Raw genomic sequence first — 17,367 nt, forward strand, 5'->3', positions numbered from 1 at the left:
AGCAGCCCACGGCAGTCCATCTCCCTTGAAGCCGGCCCCGAAGCGTTGTTTTGCCCCACCCACCTCCCCAGTCCACCACCAACGAGTCTTGACTCCTGATCCCCCACGGGGGGGGGATCTCCTAGCCCATGCAGGCGCCCTCCTCTGCCTCAAGAGCAGCGCCACTGGCCAATGGAGTCAAGCGCCAAAGCATTTGCCATGCACGCCGATTGCTAAATAAAGTTTGTCTAATCCTACCAACTGGCCTCTCCTGATTGAACCAGGTACGTTTAGAGTTTTAAATTCGTTTCTGTTTGATACATGTGTTCTGTGTTGTGCTAATGTGCTAGCTAGCATGCTAATGTTGGTATAGCTGTCACTGGTTGTCGTGATTGTTTGAGGCTAATTTTTGGCGTATTTCCTCTTGTTGTGGTGGTACAAGGAGTGATTAAGCACATTGCTAGCTAATTTTTATTTTTATTTTATTTTTATTTTACCTTTATTTATACAGGGAAAGGCCCTTGAGAGCGAACTCTCATTTACAAGAGCGCCCTGTTACAAAGAACACATACAGAAATGTACAGACAGAGATGATAAAACAGTTTAGATAAAACAAGTGCACTCTTCACATACAGTGCTTTCGAGCAGTACTTTAAATGATTCCAGGGAGATCAGTTGCTCCAATTTTAAAGTGTCCTGGAGCCGATTCCATCCATCTGGTGCATAAAAAGAAAATGCAGTCTTACCTTGCTCAGATCTCACTCGCGGGACTGACAGTCTAATGTGAGATCGTGAGCGTGTCTGATAATTTGTATTAACCTGATTTAGAAGTGAACACAAATACAAAGGAAGTTGTCCAATCATAGCCTTGTAAATAAACAAGAGACAATGTTGCTTTCGTCTAGATGACAGGGAGGGCCAGTTCACCTTATCATACAAAATACAATGATGCGTTAAATAACCGTCACCTGTTATAAAGCGCAGAGCGCTGTGGTACACAGCATCAAGGGGTTTCAAGATGGTAGGTGGGGCATGCATATACACAACATCCCCATAATCCAGGACAGACAATAATAGAGACTGTACAATTGCTCTTCTGGTACAGAGAGAAAAACAAGATCTGTTTCTGTATAGAAAACCAATTTTCCTCCTTAATTTCTTTGTTAGATGGTCAATGTGAACGCGAAAAGAAAGTTTCGCATCCAACCAAATACCAAGATATTTATAGGAAGAAACACAATCAATTGGCTCGTTCTGCACTGTGCGGATACTCAGATTTTCATTACTAGTAGAGGTTCTAGAGAACATCAGCCATTTTGTTTTCTTGGCATTTAAGACCAATTTCATGTCAGACAGGGCCTGCTGAAGATGGTCAAAGGCAGTCTGAAGCCTTGTGACTGCCTGTGCAGGTGTCGCTCCAGTACAGTACACAGCTGTGTCGTCAGCATAAAAATGTACATTACAGTGCTCAGAAGGAAAGAAAATATTATTAATATAAATAGTGAATAATGTGGGACCGTAAATTGATCCTTGGGGGACCCCCTTACCTATACTCAAAGACCCAGATCGTGTGACACCAACACCAACTGTTTGTCTCCTCCCAGACAGGTAACTGGAAAACCACCTGACTGAGAGGTTGTCCAGCCCGATGGAGCACAGTTTTTTCAGTAAAATGTTGTGATCCACTGTATCGAATGCCTTTGAGAGGTCTATGAAAAGAGCCGCACAGTGCTGACGGTCATCAAGGCTTTTCAATACATTATTTACTACAAGGGATGTGGCGGTAACAGTGCTGTGTCTCGGTCTGAACCCTGATTGGTGTGATTGAAGGATATTGTATGTATCTAAAAATAAACGGAGTTGCTCATTTGCTAAAATTTCAAGGACTTTGGCCAGGCAGCACAGCTTGGAGATAGGCCGGTAATTATTTAGATCGCTCGGGTCGCCACCTTTAAATAGAGGTGTGACCTGAGCTGTCTTCCAAATAGATGGAATTTTACCCGAAATAAATGTTAAATTAAAAATGTGAGCTATTGGGGCAGCAATCAGCTGGGCACCGAGGCGCAGGAAAAATGGAGCAATTCCATCCTCTCCCTTAGATTTCTTGACATTTAATTTCTTAAGCGTTCTGAGCACTTCATAAACGCTCACTGGCCTAAATGAGAAGCGGTCAGCAAAAGGGGAGGGAGGAGGAGAGTGTTCAGCAGGTTGTGCAGAGCCTTGGACCAGAGGAGGGGCAGTGGTGTGGAGCCTGTCGAACAGGAAGCCAGCGGAGATAAAGTGATGATTGAAGGCATCACACATCTGTTGTTTGTCTGAAATGGTTGCATTTCCAACAGTGATCTGAGGGGGGAGGGCGTGATTGGATGTGGGTTGTAGTGATTTGAAAGTTTTCCAGAAGCTAGATGAGTTCCCCTGTGCGTTATCGAGAGAGGCCATGTAAAAATCAGATTTTGCTTTTCTGACTAATCTAATGCAATTATTTCTGGATTTTCTAAAATTTAGCCAGTCAACAGGATTATTGGTGGATCTAGCCCTGGACCAGGCTAAGTCCCTGAGACGTAAGGCTGATTTAACAAGGCTTGTGAACCAGGGACTAGAGCGATTTTTAACTCTAAGTTTTTTATATGGGGCGTGCTTGTCGATGACAGAATTAAAGGTAGAGGTGAATTGCTCTAGAGCTAGTCCAGGCTCTGGAACTAAGCACAACCTGTCCAAGTCGGAATAAAAGAGGTCGTGTAAAAAGCCCTGATCGATGAAATTTTTAAAATCACGCTTTTTTATAAAGTGACCCCTGGACTTACCGGATTTAGTTTGTCTAATACAAGCAATGGGGCAATGATCGCTAATACCTTGGGCAAAGACGCCACTCTTCTGGTATTTATGCGGTCTGTTCGTTAAAATAATATCTATTAGTGTTGATTTGGAAGGGTTCTTTGTGTTTGGTCTGGTGGGGTGGAGTATGAGCTGTGACAAATCCAATTCTAAACAGAGCTGTTTCAAGTCGGAAGAGGTTTCAGAGAGCCAGTCCTGGTTCAGGTCTCCCAAAATAATCAATTCAGAAGAAACATATTTAGACAAAATCACCCCCAGATCGTCAAGGGCTGATTTTGGCGCTGAGGGTGGGCGATATGCACCCGCTAATACAAGGTGAGTATCGCCTCCCACACAGATATCTAAAACAATACACTCAAAATGTTTAGGGATTGAAGAGGCAGCTAAGACACGGGTGACCATGTGGTCTCTAACATATACCGCGATACCTCCCCCTTTTGCCTTTCTGTCTATTCTAAAAAAGTTATACCCACCTATGGCTACGTCTGAGTCAGGGACTCTACTAGAGAGCCAGGTCTCAGAAATAACAAGAATGTCAGGGGCAGCGTCAATAATCAGAACATTGATGAAATCTAGTTTGGGCAACAGGCTCCTGACATTTAAATGCAAGAACGTCAAGCCGCTAGCAGCTTGAAGTTCTTGGGGGGACCCCAAACCGATAGAATTGGAGTTAGCATTAAGGGGGGGAGTACATTGAGCAGGAACGAGTGGGACAACTAATAGGTTTCCCTCTATAATTCCCCTCGGCCTTAATGCATGGCGGGGGAGCCGTGTGGCGTGGGGGGCCAGGACTGTAATTCCAAGGACACTATTATCAATACTAAAATTTGATCGTGGCTCGATACAGTAGGGAGCCGACATAAGACATGACAAAAAATTACAATTAAATGAAATAAAATCTGATGAAAGCCCAAGCCCATACTGGGGGGCAGACTCAATGCCATCAGAGTTTTGCTGGACTGGGGGGCTTGAGCTAGAGATGTATCATTTGTTATTTGGTTCCCATTGAATAGAGTTCAGAGAATATTTAATATTAGCGGAGAGTACCCTAGCTCCCTTCTTATTTAAGTGAAGCCCATCTCCGTTAAACAGATCACGTCTGTCACAGAACAGTAGGAAATTGTCAATAAAGGGAACACTCCAATATGAACAGAAACCCTTTAACCATACATGTAACTGATGAAGACGGCTGAACTTCATCCCGCCTGAGCGAAAGCGAGGCAGAGGTCCGGAGATAATAAAGTTCCTGCCAGTCCATGTAAGGCATTCTATAAGCTTAATGAATTCAGATTTTAGTAGTTCTGATTTCTCATCAGCGATGTTGTTAGTGCCGACGTGAACAATTAATGTATCAATCTGAGAAAGTTCCGGCATCAGACGCGGCAACATTGTGTCCAAATCCGCGACTTTAGCACCTGGAAGACATTTGGTTTTACAGTTCGACACAGAGACATGGCGTACAATAGAGTCACCGATAATGAGGGTATCACATACCGGAGCATCAAAAGAGACAGCATTCGTGGGGGGGATGAGGGGGGTGCGGTGGAAGCTATCCTTATCACGATCCCCAGCAGGTCCAGGTGTAACATCTTTTCCCCTGGGATGAAGGCTGTCGTCTGCATCAGGACAGGCTCTAGAGGAAGCGTGAGCAGCATCCTCGGTGTGGTGGTCGTTGTTGGGATGAGGGGGAGCGGCTCCGGGGTTGGTGTTGCAGGCAGTGGGGATGGACCTCCTCTCTGTGCCTGGGGCTCTCGGCGGATCCGGGGTGATGGAGCCTCCAGGGTCCATCACCCTCTGTTTTGTTTATATGAGTTACTAGTTACAGTAACTATGGTTCTGTGACTAAGCACATTATCTAATGCGTATATTTTGTTTATAAAGTTACTCTGTATCTGCAGTTCCTGATACTTGAATTACATTTACACAATTTACATTTTGTTTGATTAAATTATGAATTAATGTAACTGCACTTTTGATACCTGAAAGTATAGATCCACACATTGTTGTACAACTAAAATGAGATTCAAATGTAAGTTATATGTAGGTTTACTGCAATAATACATTCCTTTTATTGTCACTGTAGTAGGGATGTTCATTTTGAATCAATTTCCATAATCGAAATTCGGGAAAATAAACGATTGATTATCGATAGCGTAATAATAATAATAATGTTTTTTTATTCATTTTTTACTCTGGTCTGTTGCGCGTTCTCAGCCAGGTATAAGAAGAGTATGCCACAAGCTTTAAGCTTCTCGCATACACTTTGCGCCCAGCCAAGCGCATAGGGCGCGCAGCGATTATGACGTCATCGCACGGGGCGTGTCGGGGGGCGAGGCCTGAGCGCAGCGCGGCGCGTCCATGGAGATTTTTCTATCAGCGCGTCGGGTTTTGCTGCCTGTGCCTGTGAGATCTACTCCGTGGTAGGCTATCAGCGGATATCTGCTGTGATTGAGTCCTCACCGTCGTACAGTCGCCTTCAAAGCATGATGTTCGATTATAACGAACTAGTTGTGTGGCTAAGCCTTCCCAAATGTTGAGGGTCGTTTTTTAGAATTTAATATATAGAATTGGGAACGCTACATTCAATTTCATTCAGACTGCCTGGCACTGATCGCCGCCATTTCTGGAGCACTCACTATGTTCTGTTTTGGCCTGCGCAGAGTGCGAGCGCCCTCCGTGGAGCCCCGCCTCCAGCGCGTGCGCGAAGAGTATGCCAGAAGCTTTACACTAGCTAGCTAGGCTACTGTACTCACATTTTGAAAGTAGAACTCAGGCAGCTCACCGGCCGCGGCTTCCAGGCTTATAAACTCGTGACAAAAACCTCATCTGTCCTGATGGTCGAGTTCCATCCAGCTGCTCTCAGAGTCCGACGCGTGGATATTATTATTTGCCAAGATGAGTGTGAATTGATTCAGGTGGGCGTTAGCAGCTAAAGGCTAGCTGAGTCCATGCTGACTGCTGCTACTTCATAGTTCATAACATTATAAACAAATAAAATGACTTGAATTCACTTAAACACGTGTACCGCTACTCACACTTTGTTGAAAATTAGGAGAGAAGTGTGCGAAATGTCATAGTTATAACAGCCTCGCTGAGGTCCACAGACCACTGGGTGCGTTTGTTTGTGTCCGCGGCGCATGCCGTTGTGAATTCCCCATGTTTAAAACAGTTTTGTTTTAAACTAAAGGCTATATGAAGCTCCACCTCACGTTAGTCGGCTGTGCAATGGAGTGGGGCGAGGAGGAACAAATTCCACCCAAACCTAGTCCGCAAAAAACAAAAATCGATAAAAATTCCACGTGATCGAATTCATTCCTCAACTATCAATTATCGATTATTGATGAACATCCCTACACTGTAGCTTGTAGATTGAATTACTATTGGTTTACTGGGATATTACACAAATTTTATAAATATTGTAGCCTGTACCAATTGATTTGATTACAGAATAGTAATTGAGAGAAATGGTGTGACCTTGTCAGATTTTTGTAGACGGGGACTTCCAGGATGAATCCCAGGATCCAGGGGAATACAGCGAGACTACAGATCTCCCAGTCGACTGGGATGGCGAGCCACCACTGAGCATCTAGAAGAGCAATCCACACATTCACTGCAGTAGCGTCAAGGACTACCCTGCTGTACGACTGGAGCGGTCGTTACACACACAGTCCAGCGGATGAACTTCATCGGGACGCGTACAGACACCCATCGACTTTTGGCCCCAAACAATTTTTTATTTTATTTTTTGGACTGAAGGGACAACATATTTTATTTGTGGGCGCACTTTATTATTTTTGGGGAATTATAAATTGTCAACTGTGAAAAGCTGAAGTACTGAATTCATGTTTACAAACAAAAGGCTTTAAATTCATCTAACTCTTACTAAGATAATCTTGCTAAAAGCCAAAACTCTGTGTTGTCTAATTTCATTGCTGTCATACATTTTTAAGGGCTCTGGTCATTCTGAAAATCTGGTACTTGTCCATGCTCATTTATATTAATATTCTATTATTATTATTATTATTATTATTATTATTATTATTATTATTATTATTATTATTATTATTATTCAGAATTACAGTACATATGCTACAGTCATCAAAGAGCATTCATTTACCGATTATCAACTCACTTTGTATCATTATAATGCTTGTTGATATAAGCAGATGGGCAATGTTTACCTTTGCTACATGTTTTCCAGACTGAGAGCTCCCAGTTCATCCTCTGGCAAAACGTTCAGCTGTGACGCTTTGCACATCACAACGCATCATAACGGAATTGCGGAAGCTCTGCTCCGAGGGCTGTTGATTCGGCTTCCAGGGCGCTGTTATTGTTAAAGAGCATTAATAGATGGTTATTTACAGTTAAGTAATGCTTATTCAGCACTCTTGTGCTTTTATGAAATGTTCCTTAAGTGATACATGTTTTCAGCTTTACAAGTGTCACAAAGAACATTAATAAATGGTTTATAACAGTTAAGTAATGCTTATTCAGCACTCTTACGCTTGTTGTTATTCAAGGGATGTTTTCAACTTTACAATAAGGGTCACACAGAGCATTAATAAATGGTTAATTACGGATAAGTAATGTTTTTCAGCACTTTAATAAGTTTATGAACTGTTAGTTAAGGCATATATGTTTTCAACTTTACAATAAGGGTCACAAAGAACATTAATAAATGCTTAATTACGGATAAGTAATGTTTTTTCAGCACTTTAATCTGTTTATGAACTGTTAGTTAAGGCATATATGTTTTCAACTTTACAATAAGGGTCACAAAGAGCATTAATAAATGGTTAATTACAGATAAGTAATGTTTATTCAGCACTTTAATGCATTAATGAAGTGTTAGTTAAGGCATACATGTTTTCAACTTTACAATAAGGGTCACAAAGAGCATTAATAAATGGTTAATTACAGATAAGTAATGTTTATTCAGCACTTTAATGCATTAATGAAGTGTTAGTTAAGGCATACATGTTTTCAACTTTACAATAAGGGTCACAAAGAGCATTAATACATGGTTTGTTACAGGTAAGTAATGCTTATTAGGCACACTCAAGCTTTTATTAAGTGTTACTTAAGGGATATATGTTTGCAACTTTACAATAAGGGTCACAAACAGCATTAATATATGGTTAATTACAGTTAAGTAATGCTTATAGAACATGCATATAAATTAGGGCCACATGAAGAAACGGAACCAGCAAACCTCAAATTAACGTTAATTAAGGGTTAATGGATGCTTATTAAGCACTACTAGTCATGTTAATTACGGTGTGTTAATTAATGCTTATTAAGCATTAACCAACCCTTACTTAATGCACATTAGTTAATGTTAATTAAGGGTTAATCAAGGCTTACTAAGCTTTACTAACCCTGTTAATTCATGTTACTTCATGCTTATTAAGCATTAACTAAGCATTAATTAACCCTTAATTAATGTACCCTTATTGTAAAGTGTTACCCTTTTGTCTAATGGAAGATGTCAACATTTTGGGAGATTCGCCTATTTGCCACAGAGAATTTATGAAGCAAATACATAGCTGGAACTAACGTGGTGGAACTAACGTGGTGGAACTAACGTTACTTCTGCGTTGACTGAGGTGTATGCACGCTCTGTACAATCGTCAGTACTTCCGGCGATGTATTGACCGTTTCTCGTAATTTTGGATTATACACGAGTCACAACACATGAGTGTTTTGGCGCTGTTGGAATGTGTATTTTTGGTGACTGAATGGGGTAGGCTGCTGTACCGTTCATTACCATTTTAGTTAGCAGGAGGGACGCAGGGCTAGTTTCTAATGGTAAGGTAAGAGGTAAGAGAAGGGTGTCTATCTTCTCGTTTTACTATCGGGAATATGGTAAATAGGCAAATCTCCCAAAATGTTGGTGTGTTCCTTCAAATTTCTTTTTTAATTAAATCTTCATCTGATCAGTCAAAATAAATTGCCTTCATCCCCACAGAAAGAGGAAGAGGAGTCAAGGTGTTGTGAAGCAGCAGCTGTCCTGCTGTGCATTGTGTCATTGGGTTCTGAAGGATCCAGTCTCTACCAGCTGTGGACACAGGTTCTGCAGACAGTGCATCACCTCATACTTGGCCCAGTCCGGTTCATCAGAAGACTCAACCTGTCCCCAGTGTAGAAACAAGTCCAGAACAAGATCTGGACTGCAGACACCCAGTCCAACCAGCATTGCACAATGTAAGACTGGGGTTCTGTCTACTGTTGTCACCATTTCTAAAACCAGGAAACAACAGCATATCTGTTAAATACTAAGTTTATTATTTCTTCTCTTCCAGTGGACGGCAGTTTGCAGGAGGTTTTAGACAAGCATAAGATCAGTCTGATAATGAGATGTGACTTTGTGACAGAAGGAACAGCTGAAGCAGGAATTGGAACTCCCCTCAATAGGATCTACACTGCACTCTACATCACAGTGGGACGGAGTGAAGAGGTTAATACCCAACATGAGGTGTGGCAGCTGGAGACAGCATCCAAGATGGAGACTCTCCATGACACTCCGATCAAGTGCCATGACATCTTTAAACCCTTACCTGACCAAGAGAAACACATCAGAGTAGTTCTTACGAATGGTGTTGCTGGAATTGGAAAAACCTTCTCTGTGCAGAAGTTCACTCTGGACTGGGCAGAGGGCTTGGAAAATCAAGACGTCACTCTTGTGATTCTGCTTTCGTTCCGGGAGCTGAACTTGATCAGAGATGAGCGGTACAGTCTTCTCATGCTGCTCCATGTTTTCCATCCAACCTTACAGAGGGTCACAGCAGAGAAGCTCTCTGTCTGTAAAGTTGTGTTCATCTTTGATGGCCTGGATGAAAGCAGACTTCCATTGGATTTCCACAACAATGAGGTTGTGTCTGATGTCACACAGGTATCATCAGTAGATGTGCTGTTGACAAACCTCATCAAGGGGAATCTGCTTCCCTTGGCTCTTCACTGGATAACTTCCAGACCTGCAGCAGCCAATCAGATCCCTCCTACATGTGTGGACAGGGTGACAGAAGTACGAGGCTTCACTGACCTCCAGAAAGAGGAGTACTTCAGGAGGAGATCCACTGATGAGGAGCTGGCCAGCAAAATCATCTCACACATCAAGGCATCCAGGACCCTCCACATCATGTGCCATGTCCCAGTCTTCTGTAGGATCACTGGTATACAGTTCTGGAGCACATGTTGACTAGAGACCAGGGAGGAGAGCTGCCCAAGACCCTGACTGAGTACTGACACTTCCTTCTGGTTCAGACAGAGAGGAAGAAGAAGAAGTATGATGAGAGCCATGAGATGAGTCAACAGCAGCTGATGGAGACTGAGAGGGCAGTTATTCTGAAGCTGGGGAGGTTGGCATTTGAACATCTGAAGATGGGCAACACCATGTTCTACCAAGAAGACCTGGAGGAGTGTGGTCTTGATGTCAGAGAGGCCTCTGTGTTCTCAGGAATGTGCACAGAGATCTTCAAAAGAGAGCGTGTGCTCTTCCAGAGGACGGTCTACTGCTTCATTCATCTAAGCATTCAGGAGTTTCTCGCTGCTGTCTACTTTTTCCACTGTCACAAAAACGGGGATATGAAGGTACTGGACACATTCCTGGGAGAAAACTGGTCTCTGTTGCGTCAGCCTCATGTCTTCCTGATAAAAACCATGGTCAAAGCACTGAAGAGTAAAAATGGCCACCTGGATCTCTTTGTCCGCTTCCTTCATGGTCTCTGGAGTCCAACCAACCAGAATCTCGTAGGAGGCCTACTGGGTTGCACACATAACTGTCCAGACAGCATTCAGGAAGCCATCAGCCAACTGAAGCATTTGAACATCAAGAATACCTCTCCAGACAGAAGCATCAACATCTTCCACTGTTTGATGGAGATGAATGACCACTCAGTACATCAGGAGATCCAACAGTTCCTGAAGTCCGATAACCCATCACAGAAGGAACTCTCTGAGATCCACTGTTCAGCACTGGCCTACATGCTGCAGATGTCAGAGGAGGTTCTGGATGTGTTCGACCTGATGGCGTACAACACATCAAACGAGGGACGAAGCAGACTGATCCCAGCTGTGAGGAACTGCAGAGAGGCTCGGTTAGTCCTGATCGGAATTCTAACATTATCTACAGTTTAGTTACCGTCACAATTGACGCCATAAGAACTACAAAAAGATATATAGTTCCTCCAACAAACACACTATAAAAGTGCTGTTCTACATAGCAGTGGTACACAGTGTTTGGCGTAACACATTACAAAGTAATGTGCTATATATTACTTCTTCCTGTAACAGAGTAAAGTAAGACATTACTTTCAGTAATCACATTACAGTTACCAGTCTAACAGATCGGTCATTACTTGTGTTTCATTCTTTAGCCTCTTTAACCTCTTTATTGGTGCAAACAACGAGTCAACAAAGTGAGAAATACATCCTCTAAACTCTGAATTTAATGCTGTAGTCTGAAAACCTTAGAAATATTTTGTGTCCGTCATTATTTAGATACTTCTGTTCGTAATGTGGCTTAGTTCATAATATTTATTGGCTCAATTAATGCAAGTAAGCCTGGAACAATCGTTTCAGGCTGTAACACAAAACAATGTAATCAGTAGGGTAATTATTACTTTTCACTGGAATAATAAGTAAAGTGATTTGTTATTTTTAAGAAGAGTAACAAGCAGGGTGGGAATTACACGGAGGCCATCACCTCCGTTGCCCCTCCCTCTGGCCATGATGCCCTGAGATCCCTAAGCCTTTGTTCACACCTGGCGCTTAACAGAAGCAGAACTGAAGTTGAGCTCACGCTGAAGTTGAGCTCACACTTAACCGGTCACACCAGAAGCCCTCTCTTTTCCTCAGCACCTCGCTCGGTACGCCTTGAACCCGCCCACAACTTCCATTGAATTCATGCCTGGCAGCTTCGCGCGTCGCGCTTGGAAAATAGGATTGAATCCTGAACGATCGTTTGAGCACGGCGTGAGCGTGGCCTTGAGCAAGGCACACGCGCGGCTGGCGTGAATGGCTTCGCCTGTTAACACGGATGCCAAAATGAAACTTGCGGGTTCAGCGTAGGTTGAGCTTATATTAGGTTAGCGTTGCTTCGGCGTATGGTGTACTGTGAACTGCCTAGGTAAGGCCACCTTGGCAGTGCCCTGCTACCAGCTGTCAGTTGCTTTAAAAGCATCAGTAATCTCAATTTAATGTAGCCTGCCATATGCAAAGGATGTGTCATTGGCTCATGTAAAAAAAAATATTTACGATGTCAATACGATGTCCTAAATTTTCTTTTGCGACGCCGAAGACCAGATAGCCTTGTTCATAATATGATGAAATTCCCACCCTGGTAACAAGTAATGTGTAATTCACCTTATTTTCATAGGATTTATTGACGGTAAGCGATATGCATTAAAGTACCTTGTCCTTAACAGGCTCTGACTAAAAAGTTTTGATCACTTACATTTGTATCACAACAGACAGCAGTATTTTCCAGTGGACAGTGTCTACATTAGTATTACTTGATATGGTGGTTGTTTCAATCTACAGGAGTATCATGTTATTCATGTTTTGTTTTACCAGAATTTGAAATGACCTGCCTGTGAAGCTTTGCTTTGTGATATTACACATTTAGCAGTTTTTGAAACTTTTCAAATTATATAATACAATTTATTCTCATTTATATTATTGTTGTTGTTGTTGTTGTTGTTGTTGTTTGAAGTAGCATGCTGTGTACGTTTTGATGGAGGCTTAATCTCAGCTCTGCTTTCATATAACTAATCTTACATTAAATCTGTGATCACAGACTTTCTGACTGTGGACTCTCAAAGACTCACTGTAAAGTCCTGGCCTCAGCTCTGAAGTCCAACCCCTCCCATCTGAGAGAGCTGGACCTGAGTAACAACTACCTGCCAGTTTCAAGCATGAAGCTGCTGTCTGCTGGACTGGAGAGTCCACACTGTCGACTGGAGACTCTCAGGTCAGACAGCATATTTGATTTCTGTGCTGACATCAATATTATATGAATATTGTGCTGACACTTTTGGACCATGTCTGTACAGTCATTCCATTTGAAATCAGACAGGATGTGGGAGTTTTGCAAGCACTTATTTTAAAAATGAATTAGATTCTGCACCTTCACAAACAAAGCTTTAGTTAGTATATGGTGATGATGTCTTTGTACATTTGGCTTGATTTAAATATAATGTCACGAACGACAAGGAACCCAAATGCAGACACAGACCAGGAAACGTGTTTGATGCTTAAACAAATGTTTTACTTAAGGAAAACTTAAAGAGTGCCTAAAAAAGGCAATACAGTCACACGATCTTGCTAATGTGCAGTCTGTAGGTCCAAAAAGGAGCTGTGGCTTCTGTGGCAATCCAGATGGTACTGTGGCTTATCTGTGGCTGTCCAGATGATGCTGTGGTTTGGTTGTGGCAATCCAGATGGTACTGTGGCTCATCTGTAGCAAGTCCAGGAGGAGCTGTGGCAAGTCCAGGTGGTACAGTGGCTCGGCTCTGGCAGAAGAGACAGAAATCAATGGTAGTCCATGCAAAAAGGTTCAGATGTTCAAGGCTGGCGTTCGTACTGACCTATACGGTATTACAAGCAGACACTGAATGGAGGTTCCGCCAGATATTTAAAGGCCTCCAGCTGATGAGGACACAGCTGACAGCAATCCTCCTAATTAGCCACACCCACCCCTCCTGATGCAGCTCACAGCTCCAACCTAATAGACATGCACACGGATAGCATTAAAGACACAAGTGGCCCAATTCCACCGCAGCTAGTAGCGCGGTCCCGCTCCGCTCGACTCGATTTTGGTCTCATCCCACCGTTATAAAACCGGCCCAGCCCGGTTTGATTTGAGGCTGAGTCGTGCTACTTTTGGTCCCTGCCTCGTCGGGGTACTTCAGGCTGGCGAGTAGGTCCCAAATGGTGATGTAAAACTCTGATGGCTACTGATTGGTCAGAGAGAACGTCGTCATCGGCGTCACGCGTCGTCATCTGCAGCAAGCAGCCAGGTAGCTTTGCGCCATATTTAAAAGGCACGCTACGCACAAGAGCTTTCTACTACTGCTACTACTACTGGCTCATTTCCACCACATTTTGCTTTCTACTCTATTTTGATATTTTTAAACATGGCAGCCCGCGCCCGCGCCCACAAGCCCACTCCATGGACTAACGCCGAGGTGCAGACCTTCTTGTGTTGTGTTGCGGAAGACAGCATCCAGCGAGAGCTGGATGGTGCAACTCGAAATGAGAAGGTGTTCCAGGAGATCTCGGCGATGCTGGCCACACACGGCTACACGCGCACTTCCCAACAGTATAGGGAGAAGTTAAAAAAACTCAAAAGTGACTACCGAGCCATCAAGGACCACAACGGGCGGAGTGGGAACGACAGGAAGCACTGGAAGTGGTTCGTCCAGATGGACGGCATCTACGGCCATCGACCGGCCAACCAAGGCAGGGAGGGTGGCCTGGACACAGCCACGATGCTGCTCGAGTCCATGATTGAGGGTGGTAAGTTCGCATTGTTGTTGTTTGTGTTTGTGTGTGTGTGTGTGTGTGTGTGTGTGTGTGTGTGTGTGTGTGTGACGCCGGTAGGCTAGTGTGCTTGAAAACGTTATCGTTATCGTTATTTGGCTGGCTAGTTGCTAAGCGCTCCTATTAAACTCACGGTAGAATGAACATGTGGTCTCCCATTGTTTACGTCCGGTTGTTGTTGCCTGTTACTGGGGAGGTGCATAGAGCTTAAATAAAATAATTAAACAAGCAAATTAATAAATATAATGTTTGCTGGCGGCTTAAAAGCATGTGGACCACCTGTAAAATAAAATGCAGTAAGGTTTAGGGGCATGTTTAGGGACAAAGGGGGGACAAAAAGCTAGGCTGGACCTAGCTTTTGTGCTAGGTCCAAATGAACAGTAACAAAAAGTGAATTTGAATGTCTGTATGAAACAATATAATGTTATGAAGGAAGTTAAATAATCAGTTTGAGTACTGTATATATAAATAGCCTATGTAATTTGCCATAGCCATAAGGTGCTGAAAAGACTTGAAAAGTGCTTGAATTTGACTTGTGTGTGAACCTGGTAATTAATGAGTCATTTGTATAATCTCTCTGTTCCAGAGTCGATTTCGCTACCAAGCGAGGGGAGTGCAGAGTCTGCAGACTCCCCCGATGACCCCATGACATCGCAGAGATCACCGGCCCCACCACCAGAACCAGAGGAAGCTTCGTCCCCAGCAGCGCGGGCAATGATTCCAGCTGCAGCGTCTACACCGGTCCCACCGGTGCGTCAAAACACAGGTAGGCATGCATGAGAAAACATCTGGAAGTGTACCCATCTCATTGTATACAATATGAACATAAACATAAACATCTCCATAAGGAAGCCAGCTAAACTAATACCAGTTTCAACCAATGTTATGCCTTCATGACAATCTGTTATCAGATGTTCAGTGTGGTTAACCCTTATACACTGTTAACTAATACTTACCCCTCAATCTAATGATAAGAAAGGTAAAAAAAAAAAAAATTCCCCCAAACATTTTACCTTCAGATGAAGCTATACATACCAAAAATATTTATTCATTTTCAGAAATGTAACCCTCTATAAGCCAGTTTGTCTTGACTATAAACAGTTTCACTTGCTGCTTTTTCAGATTTCCACAATCTCTGCACAAAATATAATCCAAAGGGAATGTTTTTGGGTGGGATTATCACAGTGGGGTCTATGTAAAAGATTATTACCAATATTTATTTTGTTCCATTCTTACTTTTTATTCAGTGACTATTAAAAAAAAATGCACTGTATAATTTTTTAGACCATCTAATTGAGCATTTTTGGTCAATTAGAGTGAGGCCTTCTGGGCAAGTACTAACCATTTTTGGCTAACAACAAAAATAGGGGGAGAATCTTTTTTTCCTTTTTTGCTCAATCTCATGTTTGCTCAATCTCATGTCTCAATGTTCATTACTTTTCAGAATTTTAACCCTTTCAATGCCAGTTTTTAGTAATTGACCATTTCCTTGACCGGCCAAGGGTGCATTCTGTCATTCTGATTATGCAGGTCATAAACAGACTCTGTCTAGCCTAGTATGTGCATGATCAGGACACATCGGGATGGGGCTTTGGTGGGGGGGTGGGGGGACAAAAAAACTGGCCTATATAAAAGTCAGCTCAAGTTGTGTGTGTGTGTGTGTGCGTGCGCACACACACACACACACACACACACACACACACACACACACACACATCCATATGAACACCATTTTAGCCGAAATTATTTATTCCATTGGGCTGTAGTGGTCCATAATGCAGCACAAACAGAAACCAGCTAAATTGATTGCAATAGATGCATGCCATACATGAGAAAATGTTGCAATCTGCTGAAAAATATTAAAAACCATAATTTTGAAGCCTTATGTCCAAAATATCTGGAGGAAGTCATAAAAAAAATGCTTTTTTGTAAAAAGTGTCTTAGAGCTCAAAAATAGCACTTTTTTGCACTTTATAGTGGTTTTCAATGGGGAATTATCTATTTATTTCTGGATAATAACAAAGATGCACGTAAACATTTTTGATTCCCGGGGCCAAAAATGAGCTGAGGCACTGAAGTGTGAAAATCCTTGATATATGCCCCAATCCCCCACCCAATTTCAAAATTCATGGCCATTTGACCATTTATATCACATTTATAACAATGCGAACACAGAAAATTACACTGCACTAGCCCAAAATGTACCAAGCACATTCTTGTGTTTTTCACGTTTTTTCTCCAGGCAGGAGGAGATGCCCAAGGGAACAGGACCAGGTGACTGTCATGAGGGAGATGCTGGCGGCTGACACTGAACAGCAGCAGCTGAACCGGGCCCAGCATGCGCTGCTCGCCGAGAGGCACGCTGAGAGGCAGGAGAGGCGCGCCGAGAGGCAGGAGAGGCACGCCGAGAGGCTCGCCAGTGACGTGGTTGCGGCAAGGGAGCAGGAAGCCATCCTGCAGAGGGAGGAAATGGCGGCTACGGCTGCCTTCAACCAGGACTTCCTTGCGACGCTGCGCGCGTTAATGCAGACGATGGCGGGCCGGCATGGCACAGACTAGACTCTCGTCACTCGCCTAGAGCTTTTGGACACTTTGCACCTTTAATTTTTACTTATGTTTATACACGTGTGGTTTGCTGTGTGGTTTGCTGTGTTTGCACTTTTGTTTTAATAAACTGTCTTGTGACAAGTTTGACCTGCATTTTCATCATACATACTTATTACAACAGTTAGGGATTGCCGATATGGACCACATATAAGTCATAATTCTGTATTTTATGCTGCATGATGATACACAGTGGAGCCACCCACCCCCCCTCTCACACACACACACACTCAGAGGCTGAAGCAGGTCAAGCATCACCTATTGTGGCTTGGGGTTTGTACATTGAGAGTCAAAAGGTTGGGAGACGACAATTTACATAGGTTATCAAGATCTTTAGAGAGGGAAGGCAGGATAATTATCTCCCATCGGATGTGGAGTATGCATTCAGGATCTGTTCCAGACAAACAA

At 43.0% G+C, this 17,367-nt stretch overlaps 1 protein-coding gene across 1 annotated transcript in view; it reads left to right on the forward strand.

The window, feature by feature from the left end:
• LOC310791627 (uncharacterized protein) overlaps positions 1-17,367 on the forward strand; it is a 75,843-nt gene that overhangs the window by 33,610 nt on the left and 24,866 nt on the right. The window contains 9 exon segments of the mRNA XM_083653290.1: positions 8,783-9,018; positions 9,117-9,988; positions 9,991-10,056; positions 10,060-10,910; positions 12,611-12,784; positions 13,254-13,309; positions 13,957-14,331; positions 14,942-15,121; positions 16,598-16,903. Of these exon segments, the coding sequence (XP_083509416.1) occupies positions 8,783-9,018; positions 9,117-9,988; positions 9,991-10,056; positions 10,060-10,910; positions 12,611-12,784; positions 13,254-13,309; positions 13,957-14,331; positions 14,942-15,121; positions 16,598-16,903 (3,116 nt within the window).

The sequence above is a fragment of the Poromitra crassiceps genome (assembly GCF_964638095.1).
Source record: "Poromitra crassiceps genome assembly, chromosome: 16".
Lineage (NCBI taxonomy): Eukaryota > Metazoa > Chordata > Actinopteri > Beryciformes > Melamphaidae > Poromitra > Poromitra crassiceps.